Source organism: Platichthys flesus, chromosome 17 (genome assembly GCF_949316205.1).
Source record: "Platichthys flesus chromosome 17, fPlaFle2.1, whole genome shotgun sequence".
Lineage (NCBI taxonomy): Eukaryota > Metazoa > Chordata > Actinopteri > Pleuronectiformes > Pleuronectidae > Platichthys > Platichthys flesus.
This window is the reverse complement of record NC_084961.1, coordinates 10,446,208-10,470,964: the sequence shown is the minus strand read 5'-3', so window position 1 is coordinate 10,470,964 and position 24,757 is coordinate 10,446,208. Positions and strand designations below refer to the sequence as shown.

Genomic DNA, 24,757 nt, shown 5'->3' with positions numbered 1-24,757 from the left:
AGTACATGCATGATGGGGCCTGTGCTGTATTAGTAAGGCACAGCATGTCTGAAGAGAAATGGACCATCTCCTGCGACATCATATCTGGGAGGAGTCCTGAATGTTTAATCAATAATTAAGTTGTGATAAATAATAAAGTGTTCTGGTCTTGATTTAGAGTTTTAATTTATTTATCTTTTCTTATGTGGTTCCAAAACAGTCCGTCAGTCTCAAAAATGCATCTGCTGGCAGTGTTGTTTTTATGTAGAAACTGAAAAAGACAGCATTTGGACTGACTACTAAAATTAGAAGGCAAGTGTGGGTGTATGTGTGTGACGGAAAGGAAGATTTGTCATCTTGTCCAGTGAAGAACAGAGAACAAGAGATGATGATGATGATGATGATGATGAAAGAGCAGAAAGAGAAACGTAGAGGGCTGATCCGACGCCCTGCAGGAGCGCTGTGTGTCTGTGGAAGCAGAAAATATCACAGAAGCGAGTGGGGGCTCTATTTGTGGATCACACGATGACGCAATAGCGGGCCCCCATCCCACCACACACGCTCATGCATTCAGAATCGAACACACAATGGATTACCAAAAAAGCCTGAATCTGTGTCCCACTCTACCTCATCATATTTTGTAACATTTTGGGAGAGGGCGATCCGCTTTTGTTGGATGAGCGAGAAATGGACCGTATGGCTATCTCAGCGCCCCCCCCCAGCAAATCCAAACGCTCTGAAAATCTTCCGAGCTTCTGTGATTTACATATTCAGAGTTGATCAAGGAGGGATGGTGTCAGCTTAAAATGTCAGCCCTCATCGTGCAGGGTTCTACATATATTTTAGGAGTAACAGATTATCTTCCTGTTCCTCCGCTGTTCTCTGGATCTCGCTGTTGCATAAGTCACCTCTTGCAATCGCAAAACAAGACCTCTTATTTAGCCTTCACCATTCTCTCCTCTTCCACAAACTTCTCCCTCAGAGGTTTATAGTTGGAATATTGGTGTCCTTGTAAACATTGACTTTATATAAAAACTGCATCTCTGAATACATTGTTTTGATAACTCAGCCATCACACTTAACTTAAAGGCATTTACAACGGAAATTCATTAACAAATTTAAAGGTTCACAGATGCAGGAAGATGAACGAGTCTGACGTGTCCGTCTCGGTCTGATCACGGTCTTATTTCATTCTGTCTCATGTGAGAGAAGAGGAAAGGGGGAAACGAGAAACCCAGTTTGCATTGCGTGCATGTGTTCATATGCTTAAATGCCCATCAAACATCCATTAGTCAGAGCAGGTCATTAGAGGTCACTGTGCAGACCCCCCCCCAGCCATAACAGTGTCCTCATTAGGGCTCCACTGGTCTCATTGAGACTTTCCCTGCTCTGCTTAGTCAAAGTAAGTGACAATTCTTGGATAAATTATTCATCCTGAGGCATTGGCTTTTAAATGCATCGACTCACACACAAATACAAAAATCCAAATAAATTATGACTAAAATCAAAATCAATGGGGCCCCTCGTAATTTAATAATCTGAATGAGACTGACCTTGGCTGATTCTATTTTTTTTTATCATTTAGTCCGATAGAATTGCAAAGGGCCGGATCCGGATCACTTACCTTGAGCTTCTTGACATTGACACAGGGGTCGTTGGAGAAACTCTCCGTATCTGCGATCTGAATGTTTCCCTTCTCCAGCTCATTAGTCAGGTCGTTCCTCACCTGAGAGAACGGGAGGAGAGAGAAAGAGAGAGGGAACAGATGAGCACGGGCGATGATTAACAATGTGAGGGGTTCAGTGCTCTGCTCCTTCTATTTATTATCCAAACCCATTCATATTTCGAAGTGGGACGGCACACTCGTCTGTCTGGTCGTACTAATACACACTCTTGATGATTAAGCTTCATTCTTCTTGAAATCTTTGCTAACTGAGCTGTTTTCAGAGTTGGTGATTTAAGGTGGTCCTCAAGGTTAAAGGTTTTAAGAGTTGGCGGGAAACTGGGTGGGATCACAGCCTTATCATAACTACTACTGGACTATTGGGTCAGTTTTGAGGGTCACAGGGTGTATTAACCTCCATAAGAGACATCTGCCTATGGAACGTCTTTGTGGTTTGCTTAAAATAGAGAAACCAGGTGTTAATTGGAGGCTACATATATCTGTTCTTCCACATATCATCAGCGGGGCGACCTTGGAGCAGTAAGAATTGTGAAACAAAATAACCACCTGTGCATAATCTACATTACACCCCTTAAGTCTGTAACATCAGCAGATGGTTCCATGTGGCAGTAAAATAAAATATGTGAATAAAAGAGTCTATATATATATTTGGACTGGCTTAGCTGAAATTAAGAAGCTTAAGAAGCATAATTTTGTTAAAAAACAAACGCTTAAATGGATTCAACCAACAAGCACATCACGAGTACTTCTCTAAATACAGTACAAGTGGAGTGCTCGTTCTAAATCTCTCTTTGGAATGAGCTGGCGCAGAACACGTGAACGCATTGTCATGATCGACAACATTGCTTACTTTGCTGCTACAGAGCGCTGGTCACCTGTTTATTAAGATTTTATCACTATTGAACATATTCTAGCAAAAAATTCTAGGGTTTAATTCGACACTGCACTTCTTTGAGCCCGGGACCGAGCACATGCCAAGTGTGAGCTGTTAAGATGAACGGTTCAAGTGATATAACTTCCGGAATTGTTAGCTAAATGAATAAATATCAGTAACCCATACCTACATAGTATACATACTAGACTGTGTGCTTTTTTAGAATGGATTGCCAAACATATTGACACTTTCAGTTTTCAGATTGTTTATTTGTGCACAGAGCACAAACATGGCAGCATTACTAAAAAATGCAGTGAAGAAGTAGGCGTTGCACCTTGAAGACAAGCAATCTGATCCGACTGATTCAAACGCACGCTTCTCACTCTGTGTGCGACTCAAACACTCATGTGCATTTCCTTTTGTTTTTCTTGGAATGATACAAGACAGCGCAAATGTTCGCTTCACATGATGTCAACTCTCTGAGGCTTGACAAACGCAGACATCCAGTTAATGTGTGTGCAGCAGCTGTGCGTCTACCTTGATGTATTGATTCAGACGAATGGTGGGTAATGGGATCAAAGAATAGCGAGAACATAGCAGGTCTCCCGCTGTGATGGCGAGCTTGAGGTGGTTTGTGATACGCAGCCCCCCCCTCACAAATACAAACACATTCTGATTCTGGATTCCCTCCTCTATTTAAGAAGAAGCTTGTAATTTCTCGCGGCAGGCATTTTGAATTGTTAAAGGAGGGAGAGTGCAGGTGGAGCTGAGAACAGTAATGATGGCACTGCTACGTTTAGTGGTTCCAGTAAGACCAGTGTTTCAGCATGCAAAACACAGGGGCCCTGGCAGTGGACCGCAGCCGTTATTAACCCCATCGGTTACGCTTGACTCGAAGTAATCAAAATGTGGTTTTTAATGTGGACGATGAAATCTCCTCTCCTCACTCTCTGGACATATTGTTCCTCATGTCCTCCGGCCATGCCCTGCGGCCGTCAACCCCTCCAACCCCGCCTGAGGGTTCGGCATACGGAGGCATGTGAAGGCATCAGAGCCTATGTGCGCTCAGCTGACAGAGACCACATAAAGAAACTAAGCCTTTATGTTGTCCCTATATTTGTGAGTGAGAGAGAGCTTGTGCCGTAGCAATATTCTCTTATATTGCTCTGGGTAACTGCCTGAGCAATTTATTAAATACATACACAGAAGTGACTGCGCCTCTGCCACCTAAACTTTTCACCGTGAAATGTCTCTCTGAAAGTTTCCTCATGACAGAGAGTGTTGAGTCAGCTTGAATTTTTTATTATTTATAATGACAGGTTGACATTATGGAGAAAAGGCATCAAAACACCCCTTAGAAAAGTTTCCTTATTTTGGAGGAGTTTCATAAACCAGTGGAAGGCAACCTGAAGCCAGCAAATATTGTGTTTATCCTAATTTGACAATAATACAACTGAAATATATTAAAATGGACAGTAAATAAGTAGATTATATAAAGTTTGAGAAGTTTTATGAACATTTAATACATTTTTGGCGCTCTTAAAATGTTTCATTATTAGAAAGTTTAGATTAAAGATGAGTAAACCCAAGCTGTTTCGTCAGTTTATGGTACTGAAAATATTTCGGGTAAAGTATCACTTCACAAATAGCAACACGTCAAAGTGGTGTGAGAAAAAAAACCACCTTTAGTTCCGTCACTACTGCATTACAATGGTTATAACAACTATTTCAAGTATTTTGTTGCCACTGAAAAAAAATCCAAACAACTTCAACTTTGTTTCCCTCATGTCTCCAAATGTCTGCTGTCATTATCGTCTCCTCCCCTGCTACCCCGGAGGGAGCTCTAAATCACTGTGTACATCACTCACTCCTGTACAAACAGTCCCTCCAATGTACTGCTCGCTGAGCTGAAAACACAGGGAGGCCCGAGTGGATCAATACAACCAGGTTTTGCTCTTGAGAAACCATCGGTTTGGTGGTCGCGACAAGCTTCAGTGTCCTGTTGAGTTGAGCGTTGATCTAAAAGGCCTGAAGGCTAAAAGGAAACTAGCCGGTACAAGAGAACACTCACATACAGACCAAACGTACAGTATGGAGATGAACAATTTGTGCTGTACAACAATGCTATGCAATACATGCACAACCACACACAAAAGACGCACACAGACATTCAGCTCACAAAAAAAGCATCTGTCAAAGGAGGATTTTCATTGCTTTGATTCAGTGTTTCCTCCACTGAGATAGAAAAACAACAAATACATCTGTGTTCTGCTGGACTGAGTGCGTCAGATAACGTGAGCGAGATGGGGGGGTAACAAAATCATCCTCCATTGTGTGAGGCAGCCTAGGAATCCCCAGCAACAAACACAGAAGAGAAATAATCCAACTCCACATCTGAGCATGTGCACACGCTCACGCACACAAATACAAACATGCAAGCACACGCCCACACACACTGGATGAAATGAGTTATTTGTGTATAAAGATCCAGGGTTCAATCAGGAAATTAAGACAAAAGGATTTTATTAATGTGCAGAATGTTTCTCTCAGGCAAAAACAAATGCAACAGAAAACATAACACCAATCATGAACTACAAACTGAGTAAAGATGAACTGACCAGCGGAGGATTTGGGGAAACAACTCTTTGGTGTGAATATGACAGGATGAGGCATCATCCCACACTTACTCCACTGCCTGAATCCTGGAGCCTGGCACAGTGATACCTCTACAAAACAGCAACCTGTCCGTGGTTTATATATTAAATGTGCATTAGTGTTGTCTGCAGAGGGCACAGGGTCATATACAATATTTTATCTTCACTGAGGCCTGCTTGTTCTGGTGTTGTAAATGTATAAATCAAAGCTAAAAGACCAAGAAGTTAAATCCACTCATCCATTATCTAAGATACGTATCCTATGAAAGTCATGGAGGGTCTGGAGTGAAATAACTTAATTAAATTAATTCATCAGAGCTTTTACTTTTAATTTGCATATCTTTAGCTTTTGTCAATTATTTTTGAATCTATAGGCATTGCAGTTTTCCCCTGATTGAATATTTTTTACTTCAAAAAAAGGTTCTTACATTTTAAAAAGTATGGGACAGGCACAGAGAGTGAGAATCACTTGAACTCCATTTATTAACAATGATTCGGTCCTAACCTTCAATAATTCAACCACCAGTCAAATTTTTCAACTTTGATGGACTGTGTATGGCATTATTAGTTACCATTTCTATTAGGGCTGTAACTAATGATTCTTTTCATTATAAATCAAACCACTCAATTTATGATAGCATTTTTGAAAATGGTGAAAACTGTGTTACATTTCAACAAAAAAAGAAAAAACAAGGCGACATCTTGAAACTTCCTGTATAGTTACAGTTCAAATGAGCCTCTGAGCTGCTGCTTCTCCAGGGCAGAGTGGACACTGCAGTAGCTCGCTAGAGACAAGACTCTCCAAAGTGAATAATAAACTAGTATGACGCTTAAAACAAAAATGTAACAAAGACAAAATCTAACTTCAGGCAACTGCAGGCGGACTCAAGTAGGAGCCCTGATGCAGAGTAAGTGAGTAGTGTGGGTGATTCACACGACACCATTATGACACTGTGGGACTTAGAGACGCATCATCTCCAAGCACGTTCACAGTGTGCAGCCCCCTTTTGTAGTGACGAGCGTGACTGTGTGTGTGTTTAATGGTGTCGCACATACCAGAGTGTTAGCAGGTGCTTTCTATCATTCCATCTGTCGGTCTGTCAGAGCTTTGTGCATCGGTATCCACACCTCCATAACACGTTTACGTGTCCACTGACATGTTTTAAAAGCAGACAGACTAAGAAGAATGTGACAGCTGCACTTTTTGCAGTTTGGCTTTTACAGACGTGGCAATGCGATGAGCCCCGGCACACATCTGTCTCCGTACTGTACCCTAAACAAATCGCCATGCAAATCCCAAGAGTTCCGACTATAATGCCAGTCTAGTGCTTTGGCAAACTAGCGTGACAAATGGTCGTGCCACAGCCTGATGACAAGCTCTCAACCGGCTTCCTCTCGCGGCCTCACATGCCCCCGTAGACAGAGAGGAAGAGTCAGTGAGAGGAACTCCTGCAGCTTAATCAGTGGTCATAGTGTAATTAAACACCTGAGCTCCGAGGGTTCCAGGCAGAGGACAGAGTCCTAATCCTGTTCTCTGTCAGGTCTGTCATCTGGCTGACTGATGGTGGCTGCCTTTCCTGGGCTAGTCCTGTTTGTCTGGCAATCTCAATAATGTTGATTGCTGTGTGTGTGTGTGTGTGTGTGTGTGTGTGTGTGTGTGTGTGTGTGTGTGTGTGTATGCGTGTGTGTGTGTGTGTGTGTTTGTGTGTATGCTGGCAGCTTGGACACCTTCATGCTAACAAATACCTGGCCTTAACTTATTCTCATCTCTCACTACAGTAAACCACAACCCCCTGTGTGCGTATGTTCATGTGCTTCAATAGTGCCTATAAATAGAAGTGACAACCTGGCTTTCACTTACAGGTTAGAGTCCCAAGGGACACCACACTGTATGTGTGTGTGTGTGTGTGTGTGCATGCCAGTGACTGCATCCTTAACAAGCCTTACATAACATTAACCTCGCAAGCAGTCTCCCTGGGAAACAGCACTGTGGACCAGTCAGAGAGAAAGAAGGGAGAAGGGAGAGACAAAAGAGAGTTATAGGAGGTAGTGAGGATGACAACACTGTCAATTGTGTACTCATTATGCAGATGCAAACGTGTATATGTGAGTGAGAGTGTGTACACACATGCATAATGTGCTCTACTTCCAGTATAGGTATAGTATATTTGTATATGTTAGTGATGTCCCTAAATCCGAATCTATAAATAACAGATCACAGATTAATTATTTAGATCATATACTAGATGTTTTTCCCATCTGTTCAGTATTATTCATTTTCAAAAGCCTCTTATTGAAATGTAATCCACAGAAAAAATAACAGTTGGCTTAAAATCAGAAATAAAAACAGAAATATTCTACGTTACTGACAAATGATCTTCGAACCCGTAAATAGGGGGGAGAAGATTTCTGGATTCAGTTTTTGGTTTGAACAATCCTGTTTGAACAGGCGTAGGTTGCCCGCAGGTAAACAGTCGAAGGAGGTGGAACAGGCTATCAGCCTTTAAATCTATCTCAATCATAGATAGCAGTTAATAGAGATAAGCCAAATGTCGTTAGGGCCATTAAGTGTGGCTGTGTGTGGTTTGTGTGGAGGAATGTTCGACGCGGTTGAAACTCATGGGACTGCAAAAGTGGTGCAGCAAACGAAACACAGACTTTTGGTCCAGAGATCCACCGTCTACACTGTCAGCCCCAAAACATCGGTCCCCAGTGGAACATTCCTTGTTAGAAGATGGCCGATGGGCTCAGAGATTGCTTCTCTTACAGTCAGCTGCTGAGTTCGTACAGTGAACTTGACTGTTTATCTTGAACTTTATTTCTCAGTGTCACCTTTAGGATCCCTTCACAGGATATGTCCATACGGGTTGGACCACTCCATGCTCTTTGGTGGCATTAAAACCGCATTTCCTACTTCTGGTCTCATCACTTGTTGCACGTTGCTGCGACTTCCCGATGCAGCCAAAGCCCCCAGCGTGCTCTGAACCTGACAGGGGATTGTACGAATCCTGAAGTGCGGAAGCCATGCTTGCATATTTGTAAATCAGGATTAGAGGCCAATCTTGTGGCAGGTTGATTGAATCGGGCCGTCCGTCTTCCTCCCGTCCTAAGCCCCTCTGTGCTTTCAGGAGGGGAGAGATAAAGGGATTTAGGCTCACTGAGATTTGCAGTGAGACTTCGTATGCACCCCTCCATCTCCCAACCCCAGCTGCTGAGCAGATTGTTTTCAACCAGGGCCCCAAGGCGAGAGCTCACGATATGATTCTCAAATGTTTGCTTTCAGTACATCTGACGTGACACGCGATTGTGCCATGAGTTTCTATTGTTACTGAAAGGCATGATGAAGCTGTGTGTTTTGTACATGAGATGCTCATATGAATAGAACAGACTTTTTCCTTAAGTATGTAAATGTACCCGCCCGGTTCTGAGCTAAAATCCAACTTACTAAAACTTTCAAAGTCCTCAAGCTTTGAGATAAATTTGAGAGCAGACAGTGTCATGAGTTGGCTACAAGTGCTGAGTCAACACAGATAATGTTCATCATAGATGCAAAAAGGGCTTCACCCAACAATGTACAGTAAGCTGAGTGGTGTTAACTAATGAGAGAGACACAGGTAACTATAACTACACACCAGCTTGAATACAGTTAAGAAATATTGAAACATTTAAAAAAAAAAGTTAACTCAATTTACTTAACTCTTATTGCTTTCTCAGGTACATGAGCAAATGGCAACAGTTTATTTGAAGGCAGCAAATTATCTTTTTCATTATTTAAGACATTCAAACTGTGTTAAGAGTAGAACTAAGCTCCAGTTGTATCATTCCTTCAGAATCCAACATGGATTATCATATGGTTGGAAAACGATTGACCACTGGAGATATATGCCACTGGCTTAAATTAAATAGATTGCCATGCACTCAAATCGTTTCGACATTGTCTGACTTACAATTGAAAACAAATGCTGAACAAATTGTTTTTCTGTTCTGTTGCTTCTCTCAGTCACTGCATCTCCACTTGACTGAGAAAATAGAGAATATTCAGTGTTCAGAGACTTTAACCTTCACCTTCAGAACGAAAAGTTGTTTTCTCATAAAGCTGGGAGGTATAAGGGAGACGACACTAGATTGAATAAAACCAGATTGACGAATCTCCTGTACAAAAATACTTAGTAGTACACAGAGCTATAAATATACTCAGGACACGGGTCAATGTCAGGTCTCTGTGTTAAAATCTGTTAAACGTAAGACGTGTTATTAAATTTTTACATGTGCACTGGCCAGAGTGGGATTTTAACTGCGCTGCTGCAGCTTAATTTCTTTTGTGTCTGGTTTACTGTCTTGGCTCGTGAAAGTTATATACATGCATTTTTGTGCAATAAAGAATATTTCAGATAAAAGGAGACGATGCACTTTTCCCTCCTGTAATTCAGGATGCTGTTGCCGCGAGGCAGAGGTGTAACGAAATGCACAATTCATTTATTCAATTTCAAGGCTAAGTTCAGTTCAATTATAAAAGTGTGCAATATTATCAAAGTTGCCTTTGCGATAAGAGATCAATCTGTTCGACCATATTTGTACAGATGATGCATATAGTTTAGGTGTATTGTTGGTTAATCAGCACTAATAATATTGTTTAAATACATCAGAAAAGGTGATTTAATGAAATAATTATCAGTACGACCACCATTCACAGTGACTTTGAGAATTTGTTTGATTGATGTCAATAAGTTCATGTCCAGCATGTGCATTCTGGACTTTGTTGACTTTGTTGTCTAACTAAAAGTTTCTTTATCAACTTTCAAAAAGTGAAAGTTTTAAAATGATGTATCTTCAAAGAGGGACCAAACAAAAAACACTGACCTCTGAGAATCTCTGAACGTCCTGTGTTAGCGTCCCCACGCGGGTCCAGTTGTAGAAGTTGAGGAACTTCACCACGGCAGGGTTCACGGCATTGTCTGAGGGGACAGTGCGGAAGAAGTTGGGGAATTTCTTCTTGTCGGCCAGAACTGGTGTGGTGGCTGCAAACGACAGCTGCAATGAGAAAAGAGGAAGAAATACAGTGAGTACTGATTCTAACAGTTAGGGTTAAATACTACGGTCACAAATAAACCTGGCAAAACACTGTTTCTTTTGAACTGTTGGTGGAGTTGCGCTGTTAAGTATTGTGTTACTGACCCTTATGCACTTGATGACAGATCTCAGGTCTGCCCTTGCTTTGGTAAGTGGCCTCTGTCATTTCATTGTTTAAACCACGGCAGTGCATCCGTGACGAACACACACACACACACTAAATCGTTTATAGTCTAATGGTTCAAACAAATCAACTTTTTCAAATTTTCTTCAAATGTCTATGAAACAGCACCTTCAAAATGTAATGATGAATAGATCAGTAAATATTGGGTGGAACTGTTGAACCCTGTCTGCATAAGCTTTTAAACTAGTGTGCGTGTATGTGTGTGTATGCACGCTTTGGTATGCATAAGTAGGTATCAAAGCCCTTTGTGTGTATTTTTATAGATTTTGGTGACAAGCGAAAAGCAACTTGGCAATATGATAAATCTTTGGCTTGGTAAGTTAAAGCTTTTCGTTTCTCACATGCACACACACACCTAGGAATAAAGTGTGCTGAACCTCAGACACTAATTGCTTTTTTCTACAAACCCATTATTCCGTTCAACCACTGCAACCTAAGCAAATCTGAGGCACATCTGCTGTAAATCAATTCATGTTCACTAAAAAGGGAGCGCGAAGCAAACTCTGAAAATTATTAGTATTTTTCCAGAGCATTAAGATGCTAATGAGGTAAATATGATGCACAAACCGTCACCGAATGCAATATAGTTTTGAAAAAGTATGAGTATGTTCTGATGTACTGGTGTACAGTGTACCAGCTGAGATATAAGGTCTTTGATTTAAATCATTTACTGCCACTGCAGAGCTGTGAGTATATAATATTGATATATTAAAGCCTTTAATTTAAAGGCCATCTCTCTGCCTAGAACACGCACAGCCACTCTCATCACCTGGACCTGACGATTTCCAAACCACTGAATTGAATAAAAACCTTGTTATTTACATTTATTTTCAGAGTGAGTGGTGAGTTCCGAGCTCAACAGGCTGCACCACCTGCAGCCGTGACAGCAGGTTTGTGATGGAGCCAGAGCTCATGTATGGGGACCATTATATACGTATATGGAAACATACGGATCCCTCTATCCAAATTCTGCATTGTGCACCTCTTATTAAGGCTAATTGATACCGATGAAACAGATGACATCAGTGCAGTACCACCAGAAATCGTGGGGGAGCAGTGTAGCCAATAATTCAAACTCGATGAACCTATAGGACTCGAAAAAGAGATTTCAACAATGGTGGAACTTTATGAGGAGAGATGATTTGGTAAGAAACGGGCATCTTCACCTGAGGACAGAAAGTTATTGCAGATCTTGAAGATTGGATGGGAATTAAATGCAAGTTGGACTGTGGAACCGGAAAACTTGAGGACCAGTTTGTTCGAGCCCACAACAAGACCTCAGAGACCAGCGGCATTAACAATGAGGCCGCTTTTACGTCTTTCTTTAAAAATCAGTTATAACAACCTCCTCCCCTCTGTGCTACCCTCTAGTGGATGTATATCATACACTAGTAAAGTACCTGGGCAGTGATGTAAATTTAAATTAAACGGTTGTATCTGTTTTCATATTCTAGAGCAGCATTAATGAGCCTTCAGAGTCTCGCATTTCAGTCGCCCTGTATTGTTTTGTTCAGTTATACCAATAATCATTAGCAGCAGTCCCAGTTGTCCTCATTCCAACCCATCCCGCCTTTCATTTGTCATTTCTATGCTAATAGCGTTTGGCTCTCTCTTCCACTTTGCTGCACATTTTCAACAGTGGGTCACTAAATGTCTTCAAGAGGCAAAAAAAATAGCTGTAATTAATTTTTGCATTGAGATTAAAATGTTCAATTCTGTAGAATGTAACAACTGTACAACGTAACAACAAGCAAGTACCAGAAATGACAAAGATTGGATACTTTACTGTTCGATTTGAAATTTGAAGAATTAATCTGAATGGCTTAATAATAACCGTTACTGTCAGCATAGTATTACACTGGTTTAACTATAACTAATCTGTATGTCTCAAAACAAAGACCTGTTTGTAAAGATGCATCATATGAGGAGCAGAGGTCTGAAAGGATGTGTACATTTTGGTTCCAAAGCGGCTGAGATAATAAGGCACTGTGCTTTATTTTCACTGTCCTATCTGTGTTAATTTAATGAGCGATATGAATCAGCGCAGGGTTAATTACATACTTTGTAAAGATTAAGCAGAATTTGTGATTCATGATAGCAATCAACAGAAGGATATTATAATTCTGCCTGAGACCAAGAGGTACACCAGCCGATCTCGCTAAAAGTGCACCAGAGCCTCGAGGAGTTCAAGCACTTCCTAACTTTAGAGATTACTGTGATCTTCTCATTAAGCCTCTATCCACTTCGAGACATCTCAACCACTTATTAATCACGGGGCTGCTGGTAACTCTGTACACTTGTGATCACTACTGGAACGACACTGTAGCATTACCGAAAAGACTAACTGACTTTGAATGACAGAAAAATGACAATTCTAAGGACTGAAAGTACAAGGGTGTAGTATTTGGTGTGAGATGGTATGACAGCTATGAAAGAGCAGTTCATCTTGAATTGACCACTTAGACTGGCAACATCAAAGATGACCAAATGTTCAGAATGTGAAGCAACTTTTGTCTTTTGTCTCCTTTCTCCATATCCCAATATAATATTAACCCAACTTGCAGATATATGCTTTTTCACAGGATACTGATTTCGGTCCACACACACAAAGCTTTGTGTTCACACATCAACAAGACGGGTTTTTAAACAACTTTTGGATTAAAGTCATCAATTAAGCAGGAAGAAGGGTCTTTGTCTTGGTGCCACTGCTAAATCCAACATCTACCACCAGTGTCAGAGGGCGTCAACGGGTCTTCCCAGAATTGCCTTAATCTCTGTTTTGCTGAGGCTGTTAGCTACAGACACACTGAAAGGCGCTCTCATGGATCTCTACTAAGAACTAGTGATTTCACAATCTAAAACGAATTTGCCAGTTTTCTCAAATCTGCATCTTGAGGAGACCTCATAGCACAATTTCCTTTTTCATCAAAACTATGAATCCAAGAAAAATTACAGAAAAAAATATCCACCAATGAACAGCACAAGCTGAATTTAAATCAGAATTGGACTGAAAGTGCTTCAGTGCTCAGATTGCTTTCGCTAATGGAGGCAAACAGTCAAGGGTAGATTTCACAGGGTCATGAGCAACTGCAAGAAATTACCCCTCTGATATTACGGGAGGTCAGTTAAAGGGCCGTGGTAAAGCTTTAAAAACATAAAACCAAAACCATGAACAATAGGTTATACAACTGTGAGGTTTCTGTGAAATTCACTGTCTAAGCGTATGCTATTCACACTTTTGTTCCTATGAAAAAAGATGATGGCATAGTAAGTAAGCAATTTTTCATTTTAAACATTAGATATTAGGCAAGTACGACATTTGCGTGATTTTCACTTAACTTCACAAAGTCTGCAAAGCAATCCAAGGAAACAACAGGCATGATTTTGTGAGGACAGTATATTAGGCAAGATGAGAGGAAGCTCCAATGTATTATTTAAAGAATAGGCTGGTCTTTAACTCTGAACAGTCCTTTTTTTCGGAGGAAAAGCCAAAAATAGTTCCACGATATCACACATCTGAGGGTAGTGGCTTATGTAAGAGGGTTTTAAAAAGGGCCGGCCTAAATAGGATGGTCTTCGGTGGAAAGCTCTACACCAGTGTCAAAGTTACACGTGTGGTGTGCCTGTACACACACACACACACACACACACACACACACACACACACACACACAGGTTAAAGCAAATGCATTCACACACTCAGACCGCACTTACACACAAACTACAGCAGCCTCATTTTTCTAGTTGTAATTAAATCTGTGGCAATGGACTCTGGGCAGCTCCCCCCTCTCATATCACTACAAGGTCACCGAGGCTCTTGGTAAAATGACCGAGGATCCGTCTGGTCCCGCTGAGACATAATGTTTTTCGTGAGGTGAACCACTGATACCATCACAGTGGAGATCTGTGTAGACATTTTGTGCTCACAGTCCCGGCTTATCACATTCTATTTGAAGTGAGTATGAAAGGTTTGCTGCCTTCGCATTTGGGCTTATTCATGCCACAACCAATTTTTTAAGTTTATGCATTGGCAAAAAATGAGAGAGGGGCCCAGAAGAAAAAATAAGAAATACAGGGTGACCGAGTGGGGAAGCAAGGTCACTTGTTTACTTCTGATTCAATACGTAGAAGGATTAGTTTTAAGTTTGCCATGTTCACCACTTCAGTTTAGCATGTTACCATTGGCCATTATGCTTCGCCATGTCTGTAAAAAAAATCAATGCGATCAACCAGATGTTTTGGAGATATTTTGGCCTAGACTAGAGTTGTGAACCAACAACATGACAAGCAGACCAACATTGCAATCCAGTGAAGCCATTATTAATATGTATGAGCTCTGGTATAGAAGCCAACTTGTTCTTCTTAAGTTCGTTATGAATGCTTTTTGTATGTAGGGGTTTGTGTTGTGATTTACCGGGTAAGATAAAGATAGTATTATCTCTTTGATCACATTCTAACACAGCCACAGGGGATTGCTGCAGCTAAAGACCAAGATACAGTTGTTACAGCCTTTATTACCTGCATCCACAGCGGAATGTCCCTTTGTTTATATATCCTGCAATAGACCTGCCTGATTTGGCATGGAATTGGGAATCAATGGTGCATGTATTAAAGGTAACAAGCATTACAACCATCCGAGCACAGGCGGTTTAAAGAGAGGAATAAGGAAGAGGCAAGAGTGTTTCTAATCACATTGATGGATGTAATGGCATTGATTGGTCCTAGCAGGACTGCTTCGCAATAGGATCTGCTGGTGCTAATTGTGTGGTTGGCCTTTGAATAATGGAGTTGCTATTACAGACAAGCTAGATAAAAAAAAGTGACTGGGAGGTATCAGCTTACCCACAGGGTTTTGCTCATGTCTTTTGTGTTTATTGTACCAAACGTTTCGCATCGCTGATTAATCGGCAACCAGATTTGAGACCGGACTGCATCACCAATTTATTCCAAACACATTAGTGAACAGAGCGACAGACAAACCTCAGTTTAACAAAATGTTCTTCCAAATAAATCTGGTCACAAAAATTAATGCGGCTCCACATTTTTTTTTTTTTTCACATTTACCATTTATCAAATGCCAAGTACAAGCTGTCACACTTGATGAAGGGACCATGCACAAATATTGATAAGACCACAAAATTTGTGAAAAGGAGGGATCAATATTTCATCCACACACAGACAACCTCCGACACATCCAAAAATAAATGCTGGTCTCTTCCTGGCACTTCCCAATTCCGAAGTGTGTACCTTACAAACCCTCCAATAATATATAAAATGTTTGCATGTTGTTTTCTGAACACTTCCGGTATTCAGGCGAAAGATGCAATACAAGTGCGCCGCAGCAATCACCTATGTGATATCGATTTAACAGGATTAGCAGGTCAGGAAATGGTCACACGTAAGGTGATTAATTACCTTCACCAACATCGGGGAGGTTTGGTCCAATGGGAGACTTGAGAGGGCAACAGCAAGAACGTTCAATATATAATATACAAGCAAAACAGAAGAAAACTGTTGACATGTTTTGCAACATTATTGATCCTTGAACAGAGACAGAAGTAGTTTCTCTGAACTCCCTGTATTGCCAATCACAATGGGGCTCATATTTTCAAGGGGTAATCAGAGGTTACAATAAATTTTGCACAAATGCAACTTGATTGGTTGCATCCCAGGATAACACACTTTCAAAAAGGTGCTTTTAGTCAACTCCGGCAAGTTATAAAACTTAAAAGAAAGCTTTCATAACCACAAGGGATAGTATCAAACAACTTCAAACGCTCAGCCCACCCATGCCTATTATCTCCACCTTCGCCCACAACACAACAGATTCAAAGCCCATCCATCCTGCCAGACCCCCGGGACCCCGTGCAGAGTAATAGCTCAGTAATAGTAGTGCTACTGATCAGGAAGCATGGAGGTGGTCCCGGGGTTGATTCAATATGCAGGAGAGGCCTTTGGTGCACCGTAGGAGAACCCAGCTGGAGAGGCAGCGGTTAGGAAGATGCTTTGGACCCCACACCGACCACATCCAGAACTCATTAGCACCAGGATGAGGAGAGCTGGATGTTGTTGGTAGACGGTGGAGGGACTGAGTGAGATGATAAAGGAGACGGGCCCAGAGGTGGAGAGACAATGGAAGGAGTGATGCAGACAAACAGTGGACGTGACGAAGGGAGAAGAAAAGATTACATGAATTATGTGCTAGCCATTATTGACTTCATAGTGTATAGCGAAGTTGGTTTGTGTGGGTTGCATGAGCTTCTGCAGACAATGCACATTTACAGCATTCATGCATATCTGCTGTTCCAGATCATCATGCTGTTCAGTCAAGCTTGTGTTGGTGGAAAACAGCAAAGCAGGGAAATTTAAAGTTTGGGGTTAAATGGAGGGCAGTTACGTCGACTCCACTGCCGTCTGCCTTCATGTCCACACTAACAAACTCTTTTGTCTGATAAATGCAAAGATTTACTCACACGTAAGGCATTTAACTAAACTTTAATCATTATGTTTAAAACCGTGTTCCCATCCTCTGAGATATATCAAACACAAATGCAATCTGCTAAAGCAAGAATGCAATTTACTTGTTTGTTGTTTTTTATTAATATTTTGCTAAAATACTTAGAATCACAGTACGGTTCCATCACACTTCAATAATCAAAATGTTTTGCTAATTGTGGGACCCTGCTTTCACGCATCGAAAACACACAAACACACTTGAAGATGGGCATCATAATCGATTTTAAGATATTGGTTTTTCATTATCCCAAATAGCTGGGAACGGTTTGAGATGAAGCACATTAGCCATGCACGTGTGTATGTATGTGTGTGTGTGTGTTTGTGTGTGTGTGTGTTTGTGCTGGGTCCACACAAAAGCCAGAGGACAGGAAGTGGAGGCTGAGTGTGTGGTTGTGGTAAACAGATGATATGAGTGTATGTGGACAAGTTGATTCCAGAGAAATATTTGAGAGAATTTAACATCCATTACCGTAATAATGGAATACAGTCCTTAGTGACAGAAGCAAGTAAGTGCTACAAGTGGACGTTACTCTCTGGGGCCTTTGGTGACCTTCGGGCTTGGCTTGCCTGACATGATCGAATGAGTCAGAACATCGAACTAAGCTGAAGTAAATAAAAAAATAAAAAATGGTTAAATTAATGTTCATTATAATGTGGTGAGCAAAATATAAATACTTATATCATACTGAACTTCACAAATCAATAGTTATAGTTAAAGTACTTGCTTATGAAATGCCGTGAGCAGGACTTTGGTTTCATAAAAACAATCAAGCATTATAGAATTAAGCTGCCAGATTTTTGAACAGGTTTCAGCACACTGATCAAAATGACGGCAAAATGTACATATTCAAGTACAGTAGGTAAGTTAGCCCTCTGAGCTTACTACAGTAAGAATGGATCAAATTTACGCAAAACAAACTTTTTTTAGCCGACACCAGCTGTCGAACAAAAGCCAGAGCCGACTGACGAAGCTCTGCAAAAAGAATCTCTGAAGATTCAAATCTCTGACTCCATGAGGCAGCCTTTATAAGTTATAAATAGTATTTCATTCTTTTACTCTTCTTCTAAAAATGCTGCACCTGAGGTCCAACAGCTCCGATGCCATACGGGTACAGAGGAATTTAGAAAACATCACACAGATTAAATTAAATATACTAATGGAAAATAAACCTTACCAACAAGACGACAGCTTTGAAAATCATTCTCATCTGTGTAAATGACGAGCACTTTACTATATTGTGTAACAGGATGCTGCATCTTCACATACCATGCATGTTGAGTGGCCTCTGACCAGGTGAGTGATGTGTCCGTCGCCTCCTCTTATAGCTCTTAGTCTACTGCAGCGCCTGCTCTAACATGTCAATCATGTTATGGGTAATGCCAACATGTACACACCCACCTACACACACAGACTGAGTGATGTTCTGTTGATGCTTTGCTGACCGTGCACAACACCCGACCACATCGCTCTCATCTCAGGTCAATTGTTTGGGCCTGCTTCTCATCCTCTCCGCTTACACTGTCATTTATTTCAGCAGTTATGGCCGTCCCCCCTCATGTCTATAGCCAGCCTCGCTGACTGGGACGTTATGGGTCATGAAGCTCCGTTCCTGCAATGTGATCAACGTTTGGATTGACCCGAGCAAACATTCAATCAAACATGCGCTGTCACTGAATCGCCGCAGTAGGAGACAGAGGCGTTTCAATCGTGCACAGACATCTCATCCACGCATTCTTCCTTTGCTGAGGTTGTTGTATTTCAGTTTTCAAAGACACACACACACAAAGTGAGGAAAGGCCTAAAAAGGGTGACAATTTGGAGGCAGCAAAAGAAAATGCAACCCTTTTCTATTTAAATACTTTATTGTCATCTATCAAAACTGTGAGCATCACAAAAATCTTAACTCCTAAATACTAGGATCGTCCTTAAAGCAAAGGGTTCCATTTAATCATCCCTTGGTTGAATCTGATGGTGTCATCTCACATGTTAATGCCGTTTAAAGGAGTTTGAGCTCAGATTAAGATGTTAAGCTCTTCCCCCAACCTGACCACTTAGAGCGACTGTACATCACTGACACTTGCAGAGTGCTCGGGTAAGCTTGTGGACTCTACTCTCTAAGGTCAGGGGTGACCTTCGTGCTTGGCTTGCCTGTGAAGATCAAATGTGTAAAAGAACTGAGACGTGTGAAGCCTGATACGTCCATTAGATGTTCACACGTCACTGGTAAAGATGAACTCATCACTCAGTCCGTATGTAAACTATTGTGAAGTTTTATATCTATCGAATAATAATTTTTCAAACCCAGAATTGGTAATCTGTTTATTAAAATGGTACTAACAGTGAATGTATCACATGTCCAAATCACATTAGACTTGACACTGCACCTTCTTGGGTCCTTGATCACATGACAAGTGTGAAGGTGATAGGATGAACAGTTTTTAAGAGATGCGAGCCACAGACAGCTGGAGATTCCTGGATTTATTAGATAGATTCAAAACCACTCACGAAACATAACATTACTTTGGTAATGTAAAATACGACTTATCTTTATTTATGTCAACTGAAAGAGGGAAAATGCATCTCTTAAATCAGTAATGACTCATTTGATATTTTCGACAAACTCCTGGATTATTGTACCACGTATGCCTGGCATGTTTCCTGATGCAAGGTCAATAAAATTACTTAGAGAAGAGGTAATAATATTAACTCTACTCTGTCTGCAGCAGGTCTCTGCAGTCTGCACTTTTCTAACAGCATTTTTCTCCTCAAAAAGATGTGCTTTGGTGTAGAGTTTCTTCTCCTACTTGAAAGCCATTAATCATCCTGGTCAAATTGGTCAAGCTGGTCTGCAAGGTGCACTGTATAGACATGAGTGCTTTCAGGTCTTCTTCTCTTACACTACCAGATTCACACGAGCCTATTTGCTGTACAGTGTGCTGTGTGCTGGGCATGATGGATGTGGAGCATTAATCAACAGAAGGCGTCGCCCCTCACCACCTTCGCCATGAGACAAGCTCACAGGACTCTGCCATTTTTCATATGGCTGTGTGTCGGCAGCTTGTCTTTGAACAGTGGGAGATGAGTGGCATTGACATGTTTCTACCACAAGCAGGATCCTGGGGAGAGAATGTCCTGGTGATATTGACGGGATCGGATATTAAATGAGGAGTTCATAAAACTATTGGGATAAACAAGACACACACAAATATGAGAATTTCTTCCCTTATCTCATAATTTAATCACATGTGAGGTCTCTGTATTTCCAAAAGCACTTCTAAGGGCCCTATACGTCAAATTCTATGGGTAGATAGTATCAGTGCATGCTGGACAAACCTTAGATAAGGAGAAATCGGTGAATGCTCAAGGGGAGTTGGGAGCAGGGGTCTTTGACTGATGGTATTCTGCCACCTAGCTCCAAAACTATTCTATTTATAAATTGAGATTTGATACCGTAACCTGAAATCTCACAGTGCACCCTGCTGCTGCCACTTGGCTGCCTATGAATGATTTATGAGCAGATGCTGAACTGTAGAGACCATTATTGTTCTTTTTCTCCCTCCCTCTCTCCCTCCCTCCTCTCTCCATCCATCTCTCTATACACCTATTCCTTCGGGGAAGGAGGGGATTACATTGCATGAAGTAGTATTTTTCTCTGCTTACTTGGCCAGGCTGTGGTGAACACACTGCAAGAAATGTTGATGTGACCGTACTAAGAAATCTTTTCAGCATCAAACTCCCCCGCTGGACTTTGAAGGTAGCTGGAAAACGTTTATAATTTTCTGCTGTGGTCACCTTTAAAGACTCTGAAAACTTATTTTCAGCTTCTCACTATGGCTGATGGAATGAACAGTCTTTTCTCCAAAAAAGCAAAAAGACAGTTTTAGTAATTTCATCCGTGAGATTCTTTCTCCGCTCTTTTCAATGCTATAGAGTAGGCTGGCTTCATTTAGAAAAAAGGTGTTGCATGTCTCTGTGCCCCAATTAGGATTGGAGGAGTGATAACAGTTGCTGGGTTGCTTTCAATCTAATTCATCCAAATCATCACAGTCACAAAAACTTTAAAAACAGTAAGGAACAGTAAATATACTTTCTAAGTAATATAATCTCCAAATCGATCTTTCTATCAACATATTGAACATGTTGGCAGAGTGGATAAATCCTGTTTGTGTTACATTTTAGTAGCCTAAACATAACAACACTTGGGATGCTCGATGAGAACCTGCTCTTAGCCTGCAAAAAAGTTATTAAGAAGCATGTCAGACAATGACTGGCGCTCTAAGCAAGGGGGCGAGTTACAAAATTAACTATTCAAAGAACCGCCATCTGCACTAAGCTGCATTCTTTTCGGATCGTACATCGTGATGGCCACTGGGATGAGCTAGTTTTCTCCAACTTCTATCATATCATCAGGGGTTCAAGCCGTTACTATTTTTTACAGAAGCGCCCCTCAAAAAATGATTTATAAGGTTTTGTTTGAGACATTTCTTCTGTTTTCTTTTGTTTGAGACATTTCTTCTGTTGTTAGACAAGGTGAAAATAAAAAGTACGCTAGTATTCTCTATCATGCACCTCTTTCTTCTGATATTAGAGAAAAAAGGATTTTTCACAATTGCAAATGTTTACAAACGTGCACACCCACACATTATTTCACATCCAAACACATACTGTATGTCCCTGCTTTAGCCCAATGTTTCATCGTCTATCCGGAGAAAATAACACTGGTGAAGGTGTTGGAAAATTGCTTAGTGGAAACAAGATCTGTGGGCCATCTCTCCCCTGAGGAGGAATGTGCATGTTTACTGATGCTCAGTAAAGTATTAAAATGTTTGACAAAAGAGCCGATAAGTTGCACAGTGTAATATTCATCCTATAATAGGTTATGTATGGGAAGTGCAGGGGAAGCCCACACACAAGTGTTTCCTGTGGTGAGTGGGCAAACATTTCACTGGAGAAAGCATTTGCAAATTACTATCTTTTAAGTTGGCAGACATCTCTCTCTCTCCCTCCCTCCCCCCATTTGCAGGAGAAAGCATTCACAGTCCATACTTATGAGACTCTAACAGCCCCATTTGTTCCAATAATATTCCGATGTGACTCTTTCCCTTGCTTTTCAATTAAATTGTTAATGAAGGCAGCGATAAATAAAGCATGGGTACACAGAACAGACATAGCATGTCAGAGAGAGAGAGAGAGAGAGAGAGAGAGAGCGAGAGAGCGAGAGAGAGCGGGGACTGTGAGTAAAAAACAGCCGACGATGCTGGGAACACCCAGATGGTTTCATGAACAACATTGTCTCCCTCTGTCATTTTCTGTTTTCCTGTACATCCTGTCTTTTATCCCGCCACCAAGGACGGCAGCATCTTGTTTTCATACGAAGTAGGACGACTATATGAGAGAGAAAAAGGAGAGGATGCTTTCCGTTTGCTCATAAACAGTTAAACCTCAGAAGAATAAAACCAAATGTTTTGACTTAGGGAAGCAGGGGCCTTAATAAACAATCTCATTTAGTATCTCTACATTTCTGTGTGTGGGTGTGATAACTAAGTTTTGTAAGCAGCAAAACTTGCCACAAGTTCACAGCTGTGTTTTTTATTTCCCTTAAAACCCCTAACCAACTCCTGAGCTGTTATCAGCCAATATTACTGAATCACTTTGTTCCTCGCAGTAACTGTAAATGTTGGCCACTCATTGCACATTTTCTCACTGATTTGAGATGAACTAATTAAGAACAAAAAACAATCAAACCAATCATTAAATCCTTGTATTGTTGCTCTATACCCTTGTTGTTTTTTATTATACTCTAATCAATAATATTCAGAATATATATTAGCCCTAATAAGTCAATTATCTGCCTGGTTCAAAATATCTGTGCCTATGTGTGTATTTTCCGTATGTCTGCTTATGTTTGTGCGTCAAATCCAGGATTCCTTGTTCGCTCAAGCAGAGGATTCCATTACAGAGGTTAGACAACATGGAATCCAATACAGCACTGCAGCACTGCCGGAGTTCCAGTGACTTGTCTCGAATCTGAAAAGAAGTTTGTGGTGGGAGGGCCCCTGTAATTGGTTATACATCCTTGAAAAAGCTCCCCTGAAGTCAATATTACTCAGACCACCAAGCCCTTTTCCCTCATTCACTCCCTCTCCTCCTCCATTCACAAAAAAAGACAATAATGTAATCCTGCAGATTTATCGCGACCGCCCTCTCTCACCCTCTCCTCCCTCCTCCTCTCATCTTTCCTTCTTTCTTCATCTTTCTCCATTAGACAGCTAATTTGATTTGCAGACTATCTCTCCGCTGCTTACAGCGAAGGACGAGATAGCCAGGAGACATTAGTCAAGAGATGGAGACATAAAAATGCTTTAACATACCAGTGTTCCCTTATGACAAGCTTTATTTATGCATGTGATTATAACACTCAATAAATCTTGTTGCTGTATGTTGAGTGGTGGCACTTAAGTTTTTTATTTGAATGTACCACTGCAAATCAAGACAAGTGATGCCTGTGCATACGAACAAATAAACGGAGTCACTTTCCTGTAACCACAGCGTCAGGACCCAGTGTGTGACAGTGACTGGGTTATCGTTGGAAAGTAATTTCCATTCATTCAGCCAAAGGTGTCATAAACTGTCACCAACAGTGTTTGGCCTTTATATTGAAGGTAGTGGTGTCTTGATTGGAGCACCCAACTCTTGTGGGTTCAAATAGGTGGTACGATATAGATGATGAAATGTTTGGGATCACACTTGCTGTTTTGGGCCACATCTCCTGAATTGCTACATAGACACACACACATCGTGAAAATGGACACATGCTTCGGGGGTCGCGCCATTGCTGGCTTCTAATTCCATTTATATTACATATAAATATGGGGCGATCATTAGGTATATAATTATGACTATCTATGATTATGTAATGTTACAAATTTACTCCAACTAGCAGTCGCTCCGCCGGACAGTCCGTCCATGAACACACCAAACATACTTCTTCCACCATATTCTATTCATCAGAAAATATGAAAAGGGTGAACGTCTCTTCTTCTTGTAGTAGGGGGCTGAAGTGCAGCATTATCACTCCCTTGATCTGAGATGAGTGAGCACCACCGGGACTGCATAATCACCCGGCTTAGTCCACACACCACGTTAGGATGCACTGGGAAATGGCAGCCTTTTAGACAACAGGCTTGTTGGTGAATCCATTTGTCTTATACCCCAATTTATGTGTAGTGCTGAATATGACACACACATTGAAAAACTGATAGTTCAGGCAGATTCTTGCTCATAAACACACCCACAGGTACCATATGCCATATGCAGTCAGTATAATCAGGTAAAATATCCGGTTTCGCAGAGGGAAAAATGGGAGTTTGAGTGTTTTTTTAAAAAGATTTGAGTTTAGAGTGAAATATGCAGAGGACACAGGAAGTGTAAAAAATATATGCGGTTATGTTTGCCTTTCAAAAATAGACTGAATATGACGCCACACTCAGGAATTATTCTCAACACCTGGAAAACTATTCTTGTCAGCGCTCACTCTTTAATGAATCACTGCTGTCGAAAGGTGAGAGACACACGCATCCACACTACATTACACACACAAGCATACACACACACACACACACACACACACACACACACACACACATAGACACACAAATAACCAGAGATACAGACACATACGTCGTAATTCAAATTTGTGTCTCTGATTTTTGAGAAAAAACAGCCCCTAAAAAATTGCTGCCAGGCTGCCACAACATGCTCTTTAATGTGCTCACATCCCAGCCTTACTTTCATA

At 41.1% G+C, this 24,757-nt stretch overlaps 1 protein-coding gene across 2 annotated transcripts in view; it reads right to left on the bottom strand.

The window, feature by feature from the left end:
* The window catches only part of gabbr2 (gamma-aminobutyric acid (GABA) B receptor, 2), a 166,488-nt gene that overhangs the window by 70,206 nt on the left and 71,525 nt on the right, over positions 1-24,757 (bottom strand). For both annotated transcript variants that reach the window (XM_062410550.1, XM_062410548.1), the window contains 2 exons: positions 10,052-10,222; positions 1,604-1,705 (listed from right to left, as the gene is read on the bottom strand). In XM_062410550.1, coding sequence (XP_062266534.1) covers positions 1,604-1,705; positions 10,052-10,222 — 273 coding nt within the window. The remainder of the gene's footprint in view (positions 1-1,603; positions 1,706-10,051; positions 10,223-24,757) is intronic.